Raw genomic sequence first — 22,405 nt, 5'->3', positions numbered from 1 at the left:
CCCCAAAACCAACGAATGGCACGGTTGCAAATAATAACCTGAAACTTAGCACATAGTAAGCTGAAATTTTCGGCAACAAGAATAAACCGTCCTACTACGAGTCGAAACTTTAGGCACTAAACTTAGCGTTCTTGAATGCGGAATTTAAACTGTTGAAACTGTGTCATAAACCACGTAATTTTTCCGTTCCAAAACACCCATGTGTTGCTTTCACATACTTTCGCTTAGTACAATTACTTTTCACGCGAGGAACTATGTGTGAGTAGGCGTTTTCATGAAACGCCCACCTAAATTATTTCGGTTCGTTGAAGGAACTGACTCACTTTGTTCACAAGCGAAACAGTGATTAGTCAACGGCGTATGATAAACTGTAACACACTCAAACCCACCCAAAAGCGCAAGAATTTAAGACACTTCATTACCAGAACGTCCGTGTGACCATTCGAAGACTGAAACAATGACCGCAGGTTCCATAGTACAGGCTACCGTAACTCAATGTTTATGGAAAGTCATTTCTTTTAGTCGCCTTACAATGTTACGTACTACTGCATTTCGTTAAAACAAAAAAAAAGAATGTACGACTTTCAGGATTTTGTTTAGTAACATTACAATCTATCAGATTTTGGAATAAACCGTAAAAAAATAAAGTTTTTTTTTATTTATCCTATACTGCTAGGCAACCAATGTTTGTAATGTTCCAACAAGTCTAAAACATTATTACTTTACTTCTGAAAAAACTCGGTTAAAAACACCGAAAATGTGAACCTTTTACAAATAATTTTGGCACAGTAGGATTTTAGCATTGTTAAAACAAATTACCAACTTTTAGCTCTTTGGCGCCCTTTGGCGTTTAATTTCAGTTGCTAAAAATTCGCGCGGACAAAGCGATCTATTTCAGTAAAGCAATAATGATCACAACAACCAAACCAATGTGCAGCTATGACTGCTATATATTGATACTGTTATCTTTTGCCTTTTGTTAGATATGTCTTTCAAATTGGTAAACCTTACCCAGGTTGAAACCAAACTTAATGAGAACTACAGTGTTTTTTTTTATTGACAAACTGTTTTGTATAAATAATAATACATAAAAGAAACTTACCTTCTTGCCAGACAATCAAATCCACTAAAAGTCATTCGTGAGACTTTACCAGGCGATCCTAGTAGTAGTAAGCCTACTGCAACCTTGTAAGTTACAAGCGATGATAAACAAGCAGATATTTTTCCTGCGAGCAATCAACGCAAAACGCCTCAGACAGTGTGGACTGTAGCACGTGCGGAAGAAATTGGACAATTGACTGGGTCTGTTGCATACTTTGAAACAACCATTTAAAGTTAATGCCCTAAAGTTTTTTTTCAACATTTACAGTCTCACGTGCCGGGCTTAAACTGCATGTTTACTTTTGTTATTCAAAATTAGTACATGTAGTATAAGTGTCTTTATGGGCCCACAAGTAAGGAATAATCCGGTGCAATTTTAATGTAAATCTGAGGTTGCAAGAAAGAGTTCATCTTGCGTGTTTTTGTGCTGGTATTTTAGGTGTGCGTGGTTGCCAGCGGAACTGCTGTTAATGTCGGACTACGTTTTATTGTTATCTTAATGTGTCACTGGTGCGTTGGAATTATAACCTGGGACAGATGTGATTACCTGCTGCTTCGTGTGTTTTGTCGTGTATTGAATATTCCTCATGAATAATCGCTTAATCCGGCCGTAATATTTTATTTGTGTCGCTCATGAACAATCGATTGCACACACGTATACCTTCGGCCAAAGGCGCTCAAATGTGTTTAGTACGATTGTGGTCAAAGCGTACACCACATGCTTAAATATGTTTGTCGCATAGTTTTTTAGCCATTTATAAATCAGGTTGGCGCGTAACAGCACACAAGATAACAGAAAAAAGTGAAAGTATGACGCACGTGGGCTATATGGCAACACTCATATACAACAAACACAACGCTACATACTGCTTGTCCCACAACAGCCTTGCATATTGCATCAACGTTGTTGGTTGATTTAATGTGGGGAATCGTTCCAATTGACATAAGCTCCAATTATCGACGATCGCCTAGTCCTCCGTAATCCAATACCCCTTCGCTAGATTGTCCTTGATCCTTTACCAATGCTGATTTGTCTGTTGCTTGCTTTTGTGCCTTGCTTTCTATAGTAATCGTCTTCTCTGCTTCACCAGGCGAGTACTTGTGCTTCAAAGGTAATGAGCTGACCAAGGCCCTGTCTGAACTGGCGTCGTTAGCCATTCTACCATACATTGAACCCTCACTGCCACTGGTCGAAGGCTGCTGATATAATCGATTAGGCATCATGTCTTCGCCGTCGACATCAGCACCCCAACCACCTTCAAAACGGTCATATGTGATGCGTGTATGCGCAGGGGCGATGCTTTCATCTGCGTAGTAACGACGATATATACGAAAAGCAATAATCATCCCCAAGCCTTCAAGTCCTTGAAATAAGGCGTAGTAAACTGGAAACAAGAAATACGCGCCCATTGTTTCTTTAGCGAAAGCCATCTTCAGAATTGTTGAACTGAGCTGGCTGTTCTGACATCCAGTCTCGATTGCTGCAAATACAAAAGTTTTGAGAGTATTTGTTTCAGTTTTTAATGCATTGGGAAGGACAGAAACATGACACTTTTCACTAATGCAAACAGCCCACACAACCACATAGATATGCTAGGATTGGGGAGACCAGTTTAAAATTTTGAAACCGAACTATTTTTTGTGTGTGTGAACAATATATAAATGAATACTTTAAAATGACTTTAGAAATGTTAAACAAATATTTTTTCTTTAAAACCTATACTGCACAGTCATTTTATGTATCGCACTGTACACATTCGTTTCTACAAATAAAAAAAAAAAATTTAGCAAATGGGTGAAAACGTCTACTTGAACGTGACATCTTCAGTAAATAATGACCTTGGCCTACAGATTAATATAAATTTTAGAGATCAAATACTTACCGACAGTTCTTCGACTTGCATCAGGTAGTCTGATTCCTGTTGCCAACAAGTAGCCGGTCGCATATCCAATTAAGGGCATGATCATAGCAATAAGATACGTCTTGCCCGAAATGGCAGCAAACAAGGTAGTCCCAAACATTATACCGGAGAGAGTCATGAGAGCAATAAAAGAGACTCCCACGCTAAATAGCGATATCTGCCAAAACAACAAGCCAAAATTGTGACACTTTTTAAACGATATTTACTGGATAATGTTTACAAAGCAGTAGTTCTTTGACCTTCGGGAACTTATGTACATGCAAAAGGACATTGTTTAAGTCAATGGTACCAAAACTTTTGTTGTAAGTTTGGCTCGAATATCTATGAGGTCATCTTAAATCTGACTGTTTAGTCACAACGTATTTTTGACCAAATTAAGAACATTACTGTCGAAATACGGACATATATCATCATGAAAATAACAGAGGGGAAGATTCAAACTTGGTGATTAACTTTACTGGGAAACTACACCGAAAACGGTTGAGGAAAACTTCATAATAAGGATTACTGGCTGTTGTTGGTGTAGTTTGGCCCATTGTTTTTACTAAACTATTCCAAACCAGTTTAATATCTGTTTGATAACGTTTGCCAAAAAACGATGACCACTGCTACAAGTATTTTCGTACATTTTGTAAGCATTTAGATTATAAGTTTGGTTTCATACGTCTAATAAAGAAAACAAACGTGCCAAGTTGACATATCTTACCTTTAGCACAGTGTTGGCAATCTTGTCGTACTTTGCCTTTAGTGCGATGCCGAGTGCAACAGGGAACAAAGTCATAATCAGGGTGAGGACCACACCGCCAAAGGGTACCAAGCCGCCTATGACTGAAACATCAATCCAACTTGAACCGTAGATGAAAAGACATAGTGGCATCAGAATAAGGGCGAGAAGGGTTGAGATGGTAGACATCAATACACTGCAAAAATGTCAAACAACAATACAGTTAGTGACCTGCCAGCAGCATCAACCATGCAATTTAGTATGAAGTAAATTTACCCCTGCGAAAAAAACGAACGCACCTCGAACAACACGACCTGCTACCGTGCGTACTGTGATATGTAAAATATGTGTACACAATTTACTGTCATTGGATGCAATATTATTATTTCTTTACTAAACATAACTGTAAAAACCACCCGCATAGAACGAAATGAGAAAACACCGAAAGCTGGGAAATGTACACGGAAGTATTTCGCTTTTGATCTGACAATAGTTCGCGCGGAACTTGTCAACACAGCAAATCTGCATTCAAGCTTCGTGGTAAATGCCCTTTGGACATTGTACCAAGAACGCACAGGTATAAGCAACATGTAAAAGAGTGACAATGTTTTTTTCCTTTAGTTTGTGGTTACAACATTGAGTTACCAATGCCCCCCCAAAAAACAACGAATGGAACGGTTGCAAATAATAACTTGAAACTTGGCAAATAGTAAGCTGAAATTTTTGGCAGCAAGAGTAAAACGTCCTAATACGAGTCGAAACTTTAGGCACAAAACTCAGCGTTTTTGAATGCGGAATTTAAACCGTTGAAACATGTAACACGTATAGGAATTTTTCGGTTTCAAAACACTCTGGTGTTCCTTTTTTACATACTTTCGCTCCGTACAATTGCTTTTCTCATGAGGAACAGTGTGTGAGTAGGCGTTTTCGTGTTTGTCTTTGTCAAATATGTAAAACGCCCACCTTAATTATTTCGGTTCGTTGAAGGAACTGACTCACTTTGTTCACAAGCAAAACAGTGATAGCCAACGGTGTATGATAGACTGTAACGCACGCAAACCCACCCAAAAGCACACGAATTGAAGACACTTCATTACCAGGAAGTCCCTGTACCCATTCGAAGTTTAGCAAATGTCACAGATTGTGGAGTAGGTCTACAGCAAAATAAAAAAGTTTATGCAAAATAATTAAGTACTCTTTCTTTCCCTTGCCTCACAATGTTATGCACTTCTGCAGTTGTTACATTTACGACTTTCTAGATTTTGATATTATTAATCTATTATAATTTGGAATAAATCGCATAAACAAAAGTTTTTTAATTGAACATACGGTAACCACTGCTTATTATGTTCCAACAACTCTAAACACAACTGCTTGATACAAATTACCATTTTTAGCTCTTTAGTGCCCTGTAGCGTTTATTATCACTTCTTTGCGCCGAAAATGCGACTGCAAATGATTTCAGACATACGCAAACTTTAAAAACGCATCCATGTTAAAGTCACAATGACGATAAAAGTTTCGGAAGTATTGTTTATGCTTTGACTGAGTATTTGAACAACTGAAACAAAAGTTGACTGATAAAAATTATATTATGTCTAATATACACACACGCTTCCAAAAAGACGAAATCAGTTGATGTCAAAACTTTGCGAACAGAATTTATGTAAAGAAAGAACTGACGATGCCATTTTAGGCGAAACATATTGCAAAGTTATTATATAGACTGATTCTGTCAAGCAATCTGTCAAGGGGAATAGATAACCTATTGCTTACTTCACTAATTCCTAATATTCTGTGGTTCATCACCAAGAATTAGTTCACAAATTGTCACTACTCAGTTATTTCAACTAGGTTGCAAACAAAACAAATGATCACAACAATCAAATCAATGCGCAGCTAGTGACTGCTATACCGATACTGTAACTGAACAAGTACGTTTTGTTTTCCGTGTCTTTCAATTAGGCAATTCTTATGTAGGTTGATGCAACAACTAATGGAACTTGAGTTATTTTTAATGGCAACCAGTTTTGTATGAATAATACATGAAAGAAACTTACCTGCTTGTCAGGCAATCAAATTCCATGGTAAATCAGCCAGGAGACTTTACAAGGCGATACAAATATTGCAGCCTCGTGTACAGGACAGTCAACAAGCAGATCTTTTTCCTGCGAGTAATTAAAGCAAAACGCCTCAGACTGTGTGGCACGCGCTCCAGAAATTGCACAATTGACTGGACCTGTTGCATACTTTGAATCCACCATTTAAAGGTAATACCATAAAAGTTTTTTCAACATTTAAAGTCTCACGTGCCAGGCCTAAACTGTGTGTTTACTTTTAATTGTCAAAATTAGTACACCTGGTATAAGTACGTTTATGAGCCCACTAGTAAGGAATGATCCGATGCACATGTAAAGTTGAGGTTGCAAGAAAGAGTTCACCAAGCCTAGAGTGTTTTTGTGCTGGTAGATAAGGTGTGTGTGGTTGCCAGCGAAACTGCTTTCAATGTCGTACTATGTTTTATTGTTGTCTTAATGTGTAATAGGTGTTGGGATTAGCCTATAACCTAGGATACATGCGACTACATGCTGTTTCGTATGTTTTATCATGTATTGAACATTGCTTATGAATCATGGCCTAATCCGGATTTAATATTTTATTTGTGTCTCTCATGAACAATTGATTGCGCACCTATAGACCTTCCGCCAGAAGAGGCGCTCCAATATGTTTAGTACGATTGTGGTCAACGCGTACACCACATACTTAAATATATTTGTCCCATAGTTTTTTGGCCATTTATAAATCGACTTGGCGCGTAACAGCACACACGATAACAGAAAAAAGTGAAAATATGACGCACGTGGGCTATATGGCAACACTCATATACAACAAACACAACGCTACATATTGCTTGTCCCACAACAGCCTTGCATATTGCATCAACGTTGTTGGTTGATTTAATGTGGGGAATCGTTCCAATTGACATAAGCTCCAATTATCGACGATCGCCTAGTCCTCCGTAATCCAATACCCCTTCGCTAGATTGTCCTTGATCCTTTACCAATGCTGATTTGTCTGTTGCTTGCTTTTGTGCCTTGCTTTCTATAGTAATCGTCTTCTCTGCTTCACCAGGCGAGTACTTGTGCTTCAAAGGTAATGAGCTGACCAAGGCCCTGTCTGAACTGGCGTCGTTAGCCATTCTACCATACATTGAACCCTCACTGCCACTGGTCGAAGGCTGCTGATATAATCGATTAGGCATCATGTCTTCGCCGTCGACATCAGCACCCCAACCACCTTCAAAACGGTCATATGTGATGCGTGTATGCGCAGGGGCGATGCTTTCATCTGCGTAGTAACGACGATATATACGAAAAGCGATAATCATCCCCAAGCCTTCAAGTCCTTGAAATAAGGCGTAGTAAACTGGAAACAAGAAATACGCGCCCATTGTTTCTTTAGCGAAAGCCATCTTCAGAATTGTTGAACTGAGCTGGCTGTTCTGACATCCAGTCTCGATTGCTGCAAATACAAAAGTTTTGAGAGTATTTGTTTCAGTTTTTAATGCATTGGGAAGGACAGAAACATGACACTTTTCACTAATGCAAACAGCCCACACAACCACATAGATATGCTAGGATTGGGGAGACCAGTTTAAAATTTTGAAACCGAACTATTTTTTGTGTGTGTGAACAATATATAAATGAATACTTTAAAATGACTTTAGAAATGTTAAACAAATATTTTTTCTTTAAAACCTATACTGCACAGTCATTTTATGTATCGCACTGTACACATTCGTTTCTACAAATAAAAAAAAAAAATTTAGCAAATGGGTGAAAACGTCTACTTGAACGTGACATCTTCAGTAAATAATGACCTTGGCCTACAGATTAATATAAATTTTAGAGATCAAATACTTACCGACAGTTCTTCGACTTGCATCAGGTAGTCTGATTCCTGTTGCCAACAAGTAGCCGGTCGCATATCCAATTAAGGGCATGATCATAGCAATAAGATACGCCTTGCCCGAAATGGCAGCAAACAAGGTAGTCCCAAACATTATACCGGAGAGAGTCATGAGAGCAATAAAAGAGACTCCCACGCTAAATAGCGATATCTGCCAAAACAACAAGCCAAAATTGTGACACTTTTTAAACGATATTTACTGGATAATGTTTACAAAGCAGTAGTTCTTTGACCTTCGGGAACTTATGTACATGCAAAAGGACATTGTTTAAGTCAATGGTACCAAAACTTTTGTTGTAAGTTTGGCTCGAATATCTATGAGGTCATCTTAAATCTGACTGTTTAGTCACAACGTATTTTTGACCAAATTAAGAACATTACTGTCGAAATACGGACATATATCATCATGAAAATAACAGAGGGGAAGATTCAAACTTGGTGATTAACTTTACTGGGAAACTACACCGAAAACGGTTGAGGAACACTCTATAAGAAGGATTACTGGCTGTTGTTGGTGTAGTTTAGCCCATTGTTTTTACTAAACTATTCCAAACCAGTTTAATATCTGTTTGATAACGTTTGCCAAAAAACGATGACCACTGCTACAAGTATTTTCGTACATTTTGTAAGCATTTAGATTATAAGTTTGGTTTCATACGTCTAATAAAGAAAACAAACGTGCCAAGTTGACATATCTTACCTTTAGCACAGTGTTGGCAATCTTGTCGTACTTTGCCTTTAGTGCGATGCCGAGTGCAACAGGGAACAAAGTCATAATCAGGGTGAGGACCACACCGCCAAAGGGTACCAAGCCGCCTATGACTGAAACATCAATCCAACTTGAACCGTAGATGAAAAGACATAGTGGCATCAGAATAAGGGCGAGAAGGGTTGAGATGGTAGACATCAATACACTGCAAAAATGTCAAACAACAATACAGTTAGTGACCTGCCAGCAGCATCAACCATGCAATTTAGTATGAAGTAAATTTACCCCTGCGAAAAAAACGAACGCACCTCGAACAACACGACCTGCTACCGTGCGTACTGTGATATGTAAAATATGTGTACACAATTTACTGTCATTGGATGCAATATTATTATTTCTTTACTAAACATAACTGTAAAAACCACCCGCATAGAACGAAATGAGAAAACACCGAAAGCTGGGAAATGTACACGGAAGTATTTCGCTTTTGATCTGACAATAGTTCGCGCGGAACTTGTCAACACAGCAAATCTGCATTCAAGCTTCGTGGTAAATGCCCTTTGGACATTGTACCAAGAACGCACAGGTATAAGCAACATGTAAAAGAGTGACAATGTTGTTTTCCTTTAGTTTGTGGTTACAACATTGAGTTACCAATGCCCCCCCAAAAAACAACGAATGGCACGGTTGCAAATAATAACTTGAAACTTGGCAAATAGTAAGCTGAAATTTTTGGCAGCAAGAGTAAAACGTCCTAATACGAGTCGAAACTTTAGGCACAAAACTCAGCGTTTTTGAATGCGGAATTTAAACCGTTGAAACATGTAACACGTATAGGAATTTTTCGGTTTCAAAACACTCTGGTGTTCCTTTTTTACATACTTTCGCTCCGTACAATTGCTTTTCTCATGAGGAACAGTGTGTGAGTAGGCGTTTTCGTGTTTGTCTTTGTCAAATATGTAAAACGCCCACCTTAATTATTTCGGTTCGTTGAAGGAACTGACTCACTTTGTTCACAAGCAAAACAGTGATAGCCAACGGTGTATGATAGACTGTAACGCACGTAAACCCACCCAAAAGCACACGAATTAAAGACACTTCATTACCAGGAAGTCCCTGTACCCATTCGAAGTTTAGCAAATGTCACAGGTTGTGGAGTAGGTCTACAGCAAAATAAAAAAGTTTATGCAAAATAATTAAGTACTCTTTCTTTCCATTGCCTCACAATGTTATGCACTTCTGCAGTTGTTACATATACGACTTTCTGGATTTTGATATTATTAATCTATTATAATTTGGAATAAATCGCATAAATAAAAGTTTTTTAATTGAACATACGGCAACCACTGCTTATTATGTTCCAACAACTCTAAACACAACTGCTCGATACAAATTACCATTTTTAGCTCTTTAGTGCCCTGTAGCGTTTATTATCACTTCTTTGCGCCGAAAATGCGACTGCAAATGACTTCAGACATACGCAAATTTTAACACCGCATCCATGTTAAAGTCACAATGACGATAAAAGTTTCGGAAGTATTGTTTATGCTTTGACTGAGTATTTGAACAACTTAAACAAAAGTTGACTGATAAAAATTATATTATGTCTAATATGGACACACGCTTCCAAAATGACGAAATCAGTCGATGTCAAAACTTTGCGAACAGCATTTATGTAAATAAGGAACTGACGATGCCATTTTAGGTGAAACATATTGCAAAGTTATTATATAGACTGATTTTATTTCTTTGGAACGTGTTTTTACACTTAGTATTGAACTTCGACTAAACAGCAATCTGTCAAGAGGAATAGATAACCTACTGCTTACTTCACTAATTCCTAATATCCTGTGTTTCACCACCAAGAATTAGTTCACAAATTGTCACTACTCAGTTATTTTAACTAGGTTGCAAACAAAACAAATGATCACAACAATCAAATCAATGTGCAGCTAGTGACTGCTATACCGATACTGTATGTAACGTCCCGTGAACGCGCCCCGGTTACAGCGCGGAACGTCACACGAGGGGGGATTGAAACGCGATTCCTAAAGGTCTCCAACAAGCAGTCCACACAGATAGGGTGTTTTGTAGATCTTATATTCAAACACTTTCAATGAAGAATGAAGAGGACGGTGGGAGGCGGTAGAAACGATCGGAAACGAATAGGAAACGGTTTCTACAAAGACATGGCATTAGCACTGCGCTTTAAATGTAGGCATGTAACTTTAAGCTCACCAACTGTTATGGGAACCGGAAGACAACAAATAACACGGGCGATCCCAGAAATCACTGTCACACACCTAAATACACAATAAAACATGAGACCACAATATGCCATTATGACGTCATACACAATGCTTACCAAGCTATGTAGAGCAACAGTGTAGAAAGTCACGCTTCACGTGAATATCGTACAAGAACACTGCGTAAACAAATACAACTTAAATAAACCCAACTACACGTACAGTACGACCATTAAAAAAGGGGAATGACATTTTAGGTCATTGCAGTTTAGGTCAAGTTCACAGCGGTTAGCAGTCATTATGGTAATTCACAATATTGAGTCATTAAACACATATATACAAAGTGACTCACCAATAATCGTCAACAAACAGCTTTTCTACAACAACCGACGCAGCACCGTGCTCCACGGAAGTCAGCAACGAAAAGAACTAAACCACGTTGCGTTATAACCAGGGCTGCCAATGAGAATTTCAACAAAACCCAAGACTCACAGCAAAATAACCCAAGAATTTAAATGAAAACCTAAGAATGCAAAATGTGGTTAGAAATGCAATTAATTAGGAAATTTACTCGTTTCATTGACAAATATTTGACAATTTACAGTCCGGAAATGCAACTTTACAAACTTTTGGTAGGAAATGGTCAATGCAAGCAAAGGGAATATTAAGTTCAATAAAATATGCAGCAATCGCCAGTTCACTCTTGGCTGTTTGATGATCATCATCTGTTTTATTTTTCATAAAATTAGTGATGTCTACAGCAGGGGTCGGCAACCTTTTAGGCGACGCGTGCCAATTTGCAAGTTATTTCCATGTGTTAATGACTCGCATGCCAACGTTTTTCTTAATAATAGTGGTTCATGCCAGAGTGTTTTGTGTACGTAACGCTAAATTTTAAAACAATAGCGTAATAAAAACTATAAACGAGCAGTGTAACAGGTTAAATTGTTACTTCAATATAAACACGCGAATCGGTTGGCGTGCCATGAAAAACCACCTCGCGTGCCAACCTTGGCATGCGTGCCAGGGGTTGCCGACCCCAGGTCTACAGTATATTTAAAAGCTTTAAAACTTCTTTGATGGTTCGCAGTTTTTATGTTTAACGAACATTGATCTATTTGCATTTTTGAGTGTAACGATTGCTTTCACTGTATACTTATCTAGAAAGAATTAAGGTCTAGAATAGAGAGAAAATAAAAGAGATGATAAAATGGCCCAAACAGTGCAGCTACCCGAAAAACTTTTCTCGTTAAAATAGTTCTTACATATATCTATTTCATCAATAAGACTCAAAACCCAAGAATTGCTATAATTTCCAAAATAAAACCCAAGAACCCAAGACGTCAAGTAAAAACCCAAGATCTTGGGGCAAAACCCAAGCTTTGGCAGCCCTGGTTATAACACAAAACTGGCAGTCGATTGTTACGTCACACAACGCACTAGGTTACAACACAAGTTGTAGTGAAGAAAAGCGGGAATCAATAGAAATCGGCAATTACTGGCAAATAAGATGTAACACTGTAACTGAACAGGTGCGTTTTGTGTTTTCCATGTCTTTCAATTAGGCAATTCTTATGCAGGTTGGTGCAACAACTAATGAATCTTGAGTTATTTTTAATGGCAACCAGTTTTGTGTGAGCCAAAATACATGAAAGAAAGTTACCTGCTTTTCAGACAATCAAATTCCACGGTAAGTCAGCTATGGGACCTTACGAGGCGATCCAAATACTGCAGCCTCATGTACAGGACAGTCAAAGCAGATCTTTGTCCTGCGAGTAATTAAAGCGAAACGCATCAGACTGTGTGGCACGCGCTCCAGAAATTGCACAATTGACTGGACCTGTTGCATACTTTGAAACCACCATTTAAAGGTAATACCATAAAAGTTTTTTTCAACATTTAAAGTCTCACGTGCCAGGCCTAAACTGTGTGTTTACTTTTGATTGTCAAAATTAGTACACCTGGTATAAGTGCCTTTATGAGCCCACTAGTAAGGAATGATCCGATGCACATGTAAAGTTGAGGTTGCAAGAAAGAGTTCACCAAGCCTAGAGTGTTTTTGTGCTGGTAGATAAGGTGTGTGTGGTTGCCAGCGAAACTGCTTTCAATGTCGTACTATGTTTTATTGTTGTCTTAATGAGTAATAGGTGTTGGGATTAGCCTATAACCTAGGATACATGCGACTACATGCTGTTTCGTATGTTTTATCATGTATTGAACATTGCTTATGAATCATGGCCTAATCCGGATTTAATATTTTATTTGTGTCTCTCATGAACAATCGATTGCGCACCTATAGACCTTCCGCCAGAAGAGGCGCTCCAATATGTTTAGTACGATTGTGGTCAACGCGTACACCACATGCTTAAATATATTTGTCCAATAGTTTTTTGGCCTTTTATAAATCGACTTAGCGCGTAACAGCACACACGATAACAGAAAAAAGTGAAAATATGACGCACGTGGGCTATATGGCAACACTCATATACAACAAACACAACGCTACATATTGCTTGTCCCACAACAGCCTTGCATATTGCATCAACGTTGTTGGTTGATTTAATGTGGGGAATCGTTTCAATTGACATAAGCTCCAATTATCGACGGTCGCCCAATCCCCCGTAATCCAATACCCCTTCGCTTGATTGTCCTTGATCCTTTACCAAAGCTGATTTGTCTGTTGCTTCCTTTTGTGCCTTGCTTTCTATAGTAATCGTCTTCTCTGCTTCACCAGGCGAGTACTTGTGCTTCAAAGGCAATGAGCTGACCAAGGCCCTGTCTGAACTGGCGTCGTTAGCCATTCTACCATACATTGAACCCTCACTGCCACTGGTCGAAGGCTGCTGATATAATCGATTAGGCATCATGTCTTCGCCGTCGACATCAGCGCCCCAACCACCTTCAAAACGGTCATATGTGATGCGTGTATGTGCAGGGGCGATGCTTTCATCTGCGTAGTAGCGACGATATATACGAAAAGCGATAATCATCCCCAAGCCTTCAAGTCCTTGAAACAAGGCGTAGTAAACTGGAAACAAGAAATACGCGCCCATTGTTTCTTTAGCGAAAGCCATCTTCAGAATTGTTGAACTGAGCTGACTGTTCTGACATCCAGTCTCGATTGCTGCAAATACAAAAGTTTAAGAGTATTTGTTTCAGTTTTTAATGCATTAGAAGAACAGAAACATGACACTTTTCACTAATGCAAATAGCCCACACAACCACATAGATATACTAGGATTGGGGAGACCAGTTTAAAATTTTGAAACCGAACTATTTTTTTTTGTGAACAATATATAAATGAATACTTTAAAATGACTTTAGAAATGTTAAACAAATATTTTTTCTTTAAAACCTATACTGCACAGTCATTTTATGTATCGCACTGTACACATTCGTTTCTACAAATAAGCTTACAAAAAAAAACAAATTTAGCAAATGGGTGAAAACGTCTACTTATCAAATGAACGTGACATCTTCAGTAAATAATGACCTTGGCCTACAGATTAATATAAATTTTAGAGATCAAATACTTACCGACAGTTCTTCGACTTGCATCAGGTAGTCTGATTCCTGTTGCCAACAAGTAGCCGGTCGCATATCCGATTAAGGGCATGATCATAGCAATAAGATACGTCTTGCCCGAAATGGCAGCAAACAAGGTTGTCCCAAACATTATACCGGAGAGAGTCATGAGAGCAATAAAAGAGACTCCCACGCTAAATAGCGATATCTGTCAAAACAACAAGCCGAAATTGTGACACTTTTTAAACGATATTTACTGGATAATGTTTACAAAGCAGTAGTTCTTTGACCTTCGGGAACTTATGTACATGCAAAAGGACATTGTTTAAGTCAATGGTGCCAAAACTTTTGTTGTAAGTTTGGCTCGAATATCTATGAGGTCATCTGAAATCTGAATGTTTAGTCAGTCAAGTATTTTTGACCAAATTAAGAACATTACTGTCGAAATACGGACATATATCATCATGAAAATAACAGAGGGGAAGATTCAAACTTGGTGATTACCTTTACTGGGAAACTACACCAAAAACGGTTGAACACTTCATAATCGGGATTACTCGGTGTTGTTGGTGTAGTTTAGCCCATTGTTTGAATAAACTATTCCAAACCAGTTTAATATCTGTTTGATAACGTTTGCCAAAAAACGATGGACACTGCTACAAATATTTTCGTACATTTTAAAAGCATTGATATTTTAAGTTTGGTTTCATATAGGTCTGATAAAGAAAACAAACGTGCCAAGTTGACATATCTTACCTTTAACACGGTGTTGGCAATCTTGTCGTACTTTGCCTTTAGTGCGATGCCGAGTGCAACAGGGAACAAAGTCATAATCAGGGTGAGGACCACACCGCCAAAGGGTACCAAGCCGCCTATGACTGAAACATCAATCCAACTTGAACCGTAGATGAAAAGACATAGTGGCATCAGAATAAGGGCGAGAAGGGTTGAGATGGTAGACATCAATACACTGCAAAAATGTCAAACAACAAAACAGTTAGTGACCTGCCAGCAGCATCAACCATGCAATTTAGTATGAAGCAAATTTACCCCTGCGAAAAAAACGAACGCACCTCATATTTGCAATGTTTAAACCGTGTGTGTGATATGGTAATCACGAGTCATCACTGACTCATGGAGGCGTTTTAACATAAGTATTGGGCATCATCATTATAACTTGTTCAAATAGAATAAAAAAAAAATAATACAGTTGAATATACCAGTTTAGACTCTGTGCGAAAAAACACGGCTGCATTATAAATTAGGAACCTGTATGAAATAATATCTAACAGGGACATAAATTAAGTATAACGTATGCCATTTTACTGTACGGATTGACCTAACAATATTAGCTACAATGGTCAAAGTTGTTGCTTGAGGTCATTTGTGCCACGGAAATTAAAACATCTTGTTTGGAATGCCTTTGTCGGCGCAGCGGTCAATCAATTCTATTAGCTGCAGGCAAGTTGCAAACATCTGGTACGGCTTTTAACGGTAATAGCAATCGATTGGGGTGAACCAGAATGCTGACTGTTTCGCCTTGAAGTTCCTGTTTGGCTAATCTTCATTGCAAGTCATCGATTGAACTGTCCCGCTTTCGGCGTTCATGACTGCTTGTATTTCCCTAATCTCCGGGATTGGCTATATATGGGCCAATCGATCTACAATATTGCAAAGTTAAGCGGTTTCTACTGTTTAAAAGAAGTAAACAACAGGAATTAGGCCAGCATTGTGCGTTTTTCGTACTGTTTTAGACATGAATAAAGTCAATGTAGTTGTTCAAATGCGGATCAACAAATGACAAAGCATGTTTTCACCGAGATCTTAGCCCAAGCGATACCCCATGTATTTAATGCTTAAACTGATGGACCTTCTTAATAGCTAGTGGTCCTTGTTATTTTAAGATCCATATTTTTTGCCCAAAAATGCGAAACGCAAAAACATTGCTAAATATTAATCCAATTTTTAATTTGAGTGTTGTTGTTGTTGTATACCATATTTTTTTTCTACGAGTGTGAAGCACAAAACAGGCCGGTTTAAGACGAGCGGTGTATAAAGAATGTATAATTTTGTAGGTTTAAAACACAAGGTAGGTTAGTTATTCGTACGCACCTGAGGTTGACATCGCCGTATAAGAAATAGGTGAGTAGGTTTGATAAATTGCCACCAGGACAGCTTCCAGTCACTATGACTGCAATCGCTGCCACTTTATCCAGGCCAAACATTTTCGACATCCCGAAAGCCACCAAGGGCATGATACCAAACTGGCAGGCGGCCGCAATTGCAATACCTGATATTCAAATTATTTGTTTTGTAAAATATTATATGCTCTTGGCGTAGATAATCCTACACTTTTAACTTAAAGATAATTCTAATTTAGCCTACTTTAGTATAGAGGTAGATATATAGACAAGGCATATATCCTAATGAGGAAAGTGGTTGTAAAATTTATAGAACTGATAAAATTGTTTGGACATGTAAGAAATTAAACTTTCTTCACATAGAAAAAAACCCATTGTAAATACTAAATATTCTACATTGAAATTACAAGAATCCTAATAGGACTGGTATGGTGGCGGATTTTTTTTAAAACCAATGCAAATTGCCTTTAATTAACAACCGCTGTCACCAAACCCAATAAATTGGAAAAGCAATTTACCGCCAGGCTCCAGAAGATGTTCTTTCATCACCGACAGATCGATGGTGCAACCAAGGCCAAGCATCGTCTGAATAACCAGCAACACCAAGATTGCTTCAATGCCTGAATTCAAACCTGGGCTCTTTTGAATTCGCTCCACAACTTCGGAAATGTCGTCATCAATCAGAGTGCTTGTTTCCGTTGAATATGTTGGCTCTGACTCAGGCTTGTTCGTTGCTGAGGAAGCGAGGCCTTCCGATGACGACATTGATGACGTATTGCCTGTGGCGTTTTCGCTTAGCATTCCAGCTGGTCGTTGCATAAATTTTGCTCGTTTTGGTGCTGAATATCGCCCTATGCCTGACCCGTCATTGATGTTATTTATTTCGTTCAAGAACATTAAATCTTCGCTGCGACCGGCTTTGGCTTTATGGCGACGAGGCATGTCCAAAGCGTTTGACATCATAAGAGCCACAATCAAAAACACCAAACCGATTCGAGGCAATCCACCCATTTTGTATCTAACTTTTACTGCAAAAGAATAATTTCAGCTTGAAAACTGCCTCGGCAAAGTGCTTAGTATTGATCCTAAAACTGCTATTTTAGTCAACCAACGACCTTTTACTTTTATTTCGAAACACTGAAGCGCCTTCTCGAACGACCTTTTCTAGGTCACATCGACGTGTGCTCAGCTGGCTATGAAAAATTCATGCGTCGCAACGGATCACAGCTAATTGGTTCTTTTGAACTTGCGGAAAAAAACAACGTTCGTTGCAGTGACGTGTTCACGCCGCGTGCTTTTCCCCGTAAAGCGAATTTGTTATCTATTTGTAACGACGTTCAATAATTTATAAAACGGCTGTAAAACGATGTGCCAAATTACGGCATGTAACATATATCCGTCAGTCAACAATTCTAAGGAATCAAATCTAAAAAGTCCTTTGTCTTTGAATACTGTCTAACTAAATTAAAGCTTCTTAACCTTTTCGCTGTCGTCCAATTTAACACCATTGTTTCAAAAATAGGTTAACAACAAGATTTTGTTGACAAATATAATTTGTTATAGTGGAAAAATTAATGTACTTTGTCTACCTATATTTACAAAACGTTCTGGTTCCTTTTTCTTACTACAAAGCTATTGCGGTTTTCCAACCTCACTTTACGGCAGTCTGAACAATAAATGCAACGACTCCAAATGCAAGTAAGTCTCAGAAAAGCATCGATTTCCGCCTTTTTCGTGACTTAAAGCTGTTACGGTTTCTATCGATTCTGCCATATGAAGACACAAGGCGTACAGCTTGCATGGGGAATTGCTGCGGGACATGTTACCAATGTCTAGTGCCAGGAACATTATGACCATTGGACATATTGGCCTGGAAGACTCATTAAGTATTGCACTATAACTGATCAATACTTCAACGACCAGGTCAGCCTTTCTTTGTCCTTAACCTTCTGAACTTAGACGTATTTCCTAATTGCGATTAGTAGCAGTTGATTACTAATTTTATTCAAACAGTTCCGAGAGGCTTTAACAAACGGCTAGTAAAAACTGGTAGCCTATAATTTTCTAAAGCTATAAGCCAACCCGTTTCAATCCTTTTTGAGATGATTCAGTAGGAATTGGAAGATGTTTAACCCGATGCAGGATATAACATACAACATCCATATTTTCGAGTTCTTATGAAAAAAAACTTAAATCTCACTTGACCCTCGTTAATCTACAAGTTTCGGAAACCTATAAAGCAGAGCATTTGAAAATGGCACAAAAGCTTTTATACATTCAAATGGTATATTCGGATTGGGTCGTTCTCGTTAAGACGTTTAAGACAAGGTTAGGAAAAAAGTACCAAACTTTGGCCCGCGAGTTAATTTTAAAACCAAAATTGGCACGGCGGTGTGTTCGAGTTGGACACCCCTGCTATAAAGTATATAAGAAACAAAAAAGTTGTCAATAAGGCAGCGGTTCTCAAACTGGGATCCGGGGTCATTTAGGTTTAAGGTTCCGTGAGGCAAATTTCGGGGGACCGCGAAATGGTTGAAGTTCTTTTATAATCTTATTTGGCGTCCGTTTGTGCCATTGAATCAGTTTAAATCAAAGTAGAATCGAGAATCGCCTGTCTCTATTGCTACGCAATAGCCGTTATTGCAGGGGGGGCAAGCGGTCAAAGCCTAAGAGCCATATTATACACATAAGCACATTTGTTACATGACTCGTCCCTTCCTCACACACAGAGACCTGTGCTTAGCCAGATCTATTCTAAATGCCGCACACCAACATACTAATGACCCCATTTGACTTGTACAGACCACGGGCCAGTAATTTTTGAACAATAAATGGTCAGTGCAAACACTGTCTCTCACACAAAACTCTTACTTCAAAGAATCCATCAAACAAAAACATATGAATTAAAATAGCCCTTTTTTTCTCATTCTATAAATAACATGCGGTGAAATTCATTTCTGGTGAATTGCTAAAATCTTTTTTCACAGCCATTGTGAGGGCTAACTTGACAAAAATTGTTAGTTTAAAAGATTTTCCCTGCTGAAGAAACTTGAATTGTCTAGTTGTCCAAGTCTGGTTACAGATTCAAGTAATAGGGTTTAAACCACTTGTAACGTCTACTTCGGTGCTCCTGGTGGACACAGACGTCCACTCTGGTACTTCTAATTTGGATCAAAAACGCGCCTGCCAAATCCCAACTACAGGCTTCTTCCCGCTAACACTCCACACAAGGTTGTAACAGTTTATTTGAAACAAAGCCCTTGATGGCTTCAATTAGCAGGATGCAGTTACTTCTAGACTGGCGGACGGTTTTCTAAAGCAAATATAATGACATAAATTCAACAGAAAAACGCCGGGTTTACAATTCAACACTCTTACCGAAACGTTTTGACCAGGATTTTAAAGTTTAAACAGTTATTGTCGACGATCAAATCAAGTCAAACTGTAAATAACAGAGTACACTTTAGACCAGGCACATTGTCACAACAAAGGTTTAACAATACAAAACAATAGTTATTGGCATAATGTTGACCAAGATAAACAAGCAAATAAAACAACACTTACCAAAACAGCTTATTGGTCACGAATTACTGGCAGACTTTATGTGCGCAGCAATACGAAACAAGTTACTTCAGATTTTACAGATAATTTACTTAATTTTCCTGAAAAACAAACGACAGTAGTTTCCTAGACACAAAAAACGAACTACTGAGTACTGACGTTTCCAGCAAACTTGTCGAACACGGGGCGCGAAACTATCCACATGACAGCGCTATTTACACTGAAATTTACAATATGGGGAAACGGTACACAAAAACAGTAATTTGCGATGTAACACCACTTAAAACGAACAAATTGCTATTTTTTAACAAACACAACCTGCTACCGTACGTGTGATAAGTAAAATATATGTACACAATTTACTGTCATTCGAAGCCATTATTATTATTTTTTAACACACTTGGAAAATGCTTATTCTCTTCAGGTGATATATTACTTTGCAAACACTAAACATAACTGCTAAAACCACCCGCATAGAACGAAATGAGAAAACGCCGAAGGCTTGGTGACTTGGAAATGTACACGGAAGTATTTGGTTGATCTGGTAATCTATAGTCCGCGGGGACAACACAACAAATTTGCATTTAAGCTTCGTGGTAAATTCCCTTTGGACATTGCACAACCAACGAATGCCACGGTTGCAAATAATAACCTGAAACTTAGCACATAGTAAGCTGAAATTTTCGGCAAGAATTAGAATAAACCGTCCCACTACGAGTCGAAACTTTAGGCACAAAACTTAGCGTTCTTGAATGCGGAAATTAAACCGTTGAAACTGTTAAGTGTAACACGTCGAAATTTTTTGGTTTCAAAACACCCATGTGTTCCTTTTTACATACTTTCGCTCCGTACAATTGTTTTCACACAAGAAACTATGTGTCAGTGGGCGTTTTCGTGTTTGTCTTTGTCTTTGTCAAATATGTAAAACGCCCACCTAAATTATTTCGGTTCGTTGAAGGAACTGACTCACTTTGTTCACAAGCAAAACAGTGATAATCAACGGCGTATGATAAACTGTAACGCACTCATGCAGACCCACCCAAAAGCACACGAATTTAAGACACTTCATTACCAGAACGTCGGTGTGACCATTCGACGACTGAAACAGTGACCGAAGGTTCCATAGTATAGGCCAGTGGTTCCCAACCTTTTTTTAACGCGACCCAAATACTTACCAAAATTTAGTTTTGTGGTTTCTCGCGACCTTGGACATGTTATTTTAGTTGTATTTTTGTCTGTAAGATAGGAAAGTTTTTTGAAAAAAAATTACTGCGCCAGTTTAGCAAATCAATAACCTTATAACGAACGAACGCTGTTTTTACGACCAAACATTTCCATTTATTCCGAACTTGGAGCTGAATCGAGGCATTATTTGCCAGACAACGCTCTACTGTGAGCTAACACACTTTATGACGTCACAAACAGTTTTAAACATTATCACGACAAGTTGTGATGAATTAAGTTATTGTTGGGCAACAATTTAAAGCCCTGGGTAATATAAAAGTAACGCTACGCGGCGTCAAAAAGTAGATGCTGTAATTGTCACTAAAACAAGCGACCCAACAGAATGTTCAGGCGACCCAACTTTGGGTCGCGACCCATAGGTTGGGAACCACTGGTATAGACTACCGTAACTCAACGTTTTGGAAAGTCATTTCTTTTAGTCGCCTCACAATGTTACGCACTACTGCATTTTGTTACAATAAAAAAAACGAATGTACGACTTTCAGGATTTTGTTTAGTAATATTACAATCTATCAGATTTTGGAATAAACCGTACAAAAATAAAGTTTTTTTTATTTACCCTAGCCTGTTTTCTGACAAATACCTAAGCCCGAACCCGGCCCGAAAAGCCCGGCCCGAACCCGGCCCAAAAAGCCCGGCCCGACTTGCAACTCTGTGGCAGATATACTACCAATCGCTTTTTTGGTTGTGACGCATTTTAAATACACATGTAAACTATACGGAGTCAAGTAATGGGGTTTTAGCCATATCTGTACACTAAAATATCTGTACACCGTACCCTAGAGGCAATTGGATGCCATTGTTATTTTTTGACATACGAGGAAAATGTTAATTCTTTTCGGGTGATATATTACTTTACAAACACTAAACATAACTGAAAAACCACCAGCGTAGAACGAAATGAGAAAACACCGAAGGCTTGGAAATGTACACGAAAGTATTTGTTTTGATCTGGTAATCTATAGCCCGCGGGGAACAACACTACACATTTGCATTTAAGCTTCGTGGTAAATGCCCTTTGGACACCAAGAATGCACAGGTATAAGCAACATGCAAAATAGTGGCAATGTTTTTTTTTTGTTTTGTGTGTGATTACAACATTGAGTTACCAATGCCCCCAAAACCAACGAATGGCACGGTTGCAAATAATAACCTGAAACTTAGCACATAGGCTAGTAAGCTGAAATTTTCGGCAACAAGAATAAACCGTCCTACTACGAGTCGAAACTTTAGGCACAAAACTTAGCGTTCTTGAATGCGGA

General features: G+C 38.5%; 3 protein-coding genes across 6 annotated transcripts; all 3 read right to left on the bottom strand.

Moving 5' to 3' along the window:
• Nucleotides 1-1,704: 1,704 nt before the first annotated feature.
• Nucleotides 1,705-4,888, bottom strand: LOC145239593 (putative sodium/bile acid cotransporter 4). Its single transcript, XM_080102954.1, has 4 exons — nucleotides 4,812-4,888; nucleotides 3,730-3,943; nucleotides 2,985-3,180; nucleotides 1,705-2,582 (listed from the first exon to the last, which is right to left on the bottom strand). Exons 2-4 carry the CDS (start codon nucleotides 3,934-3,936, stop codon nucleotides 2,056-2,058), a joined length of 930 nt encoding a protein of 309 aa, XP_079959080.1. The 5' UTR covers nucleotides 3,937-3,943; nucleotides 4,812-4,888; the 3' UTR covers nucleotides 1,705-2,055.
• Nucleotides 4,889-6,528: 1,640 nt separating this feature from the next.
• Nucleotides 6,529-12,607, bottom strand: LOC145237221 (putative sodium/bile acid cotransporter 4). Of its 4 annotated transcripts, none has more exons than XM_080100004.1 (6): nucleotides 10,664-11,665; nucleotides 10,394-10,604; nucleotides 9,499-9,588; nucleotides 8,417-8,630; nucleotides 7,672-7,867; nucleotides 6,529-7,269 (listed from the first exon to the last, which is right to left on the bottom strand). In XM_080100004.1, the coding sequence occupies exons 4-6, from the start codon at nucleotides 8,621-8,623 to the stop codon at nucleotides 6,743-6,745; spliced, it is 930 nt and encodes a 309-aa protein (XP_079956130.1). In that variant the 5' UTR covers nucleotides 8,624-8,630; nucleotides 9,499-9,588; nucleotides 10,394-10,604; nucleotides 10,664-11,665; the 3' UTR covers nucleotides 6,529-6,742. The 4 variants fall into 4 exon arrangements, with proteins under 4 accessions (XP_079956130.1, XP_079956132.1, XP_079956131.1 ...); XM_080100006.1 differs by having other exon boundaries at nucleotides 10,394-10,728; nucleotides 10,791-11,665; XM_080100005.1 differs by having other exon boundaries at nucleotides 10,394-10,850; nucleotides 11,024-11,665.
• A 447-nt stretch (nucleotides 12,608-13,054) lies between these two features.
• On the bottom strand, nucleotides 13,055-20,027 carry LOC145237220 (putative sodium/bile acid cotransporter 4). Its single transcript, XM_080100003.1, has 7 exons — nucleotides 19,902-20,027; nucleotides 19,716-19,779; nucleotides 16,856-19,650; nucleotides 16,309-16,486; nucleotides 14,953-15,166; nucleotides 14,209-14,404; nucleotides 13,055-13,795 (listed from the first exon to the last, which is right to left on the bottom strand). Exons 3-7 carry the CDS (start codon nucleotides 17,346-17,348, stop codon nucleotides 13,269-13,271), a joined length of 1,608 nt encoding a protein of 535 aa, XP_079956129.1. The 5' UTR covers nucleotides 17,349-19,650; nucleotides 19,716-19,779; nucleotides 19,902-20,027; the 3' UTR covers nucleotides 13,055-13,268.
• Nucleotides 20,028-22,405: the final 2,378 nt, after the last annotated feature.

The sequence above is a fragment of the Phallusia mammillata genome, chromosome 7 (genome assembly GCF_965637545.1).
Source record: "Phallusia mammillata chromosome 7, kaPhaMamm4.hap1.1, whole genome shotgun sequence".
In the NCBI taxonomy this organism is placed as follows: domain Eukaryota; kingdom Metazoa; phylum Chordata; class Ascidiacea; order Phlebobranchia; family Ascidiidae; genus Phallusia; species Phallusia mammillata.
This window is presented reverse-complemented; position numbering and strand designations above follow the sequence as displayed.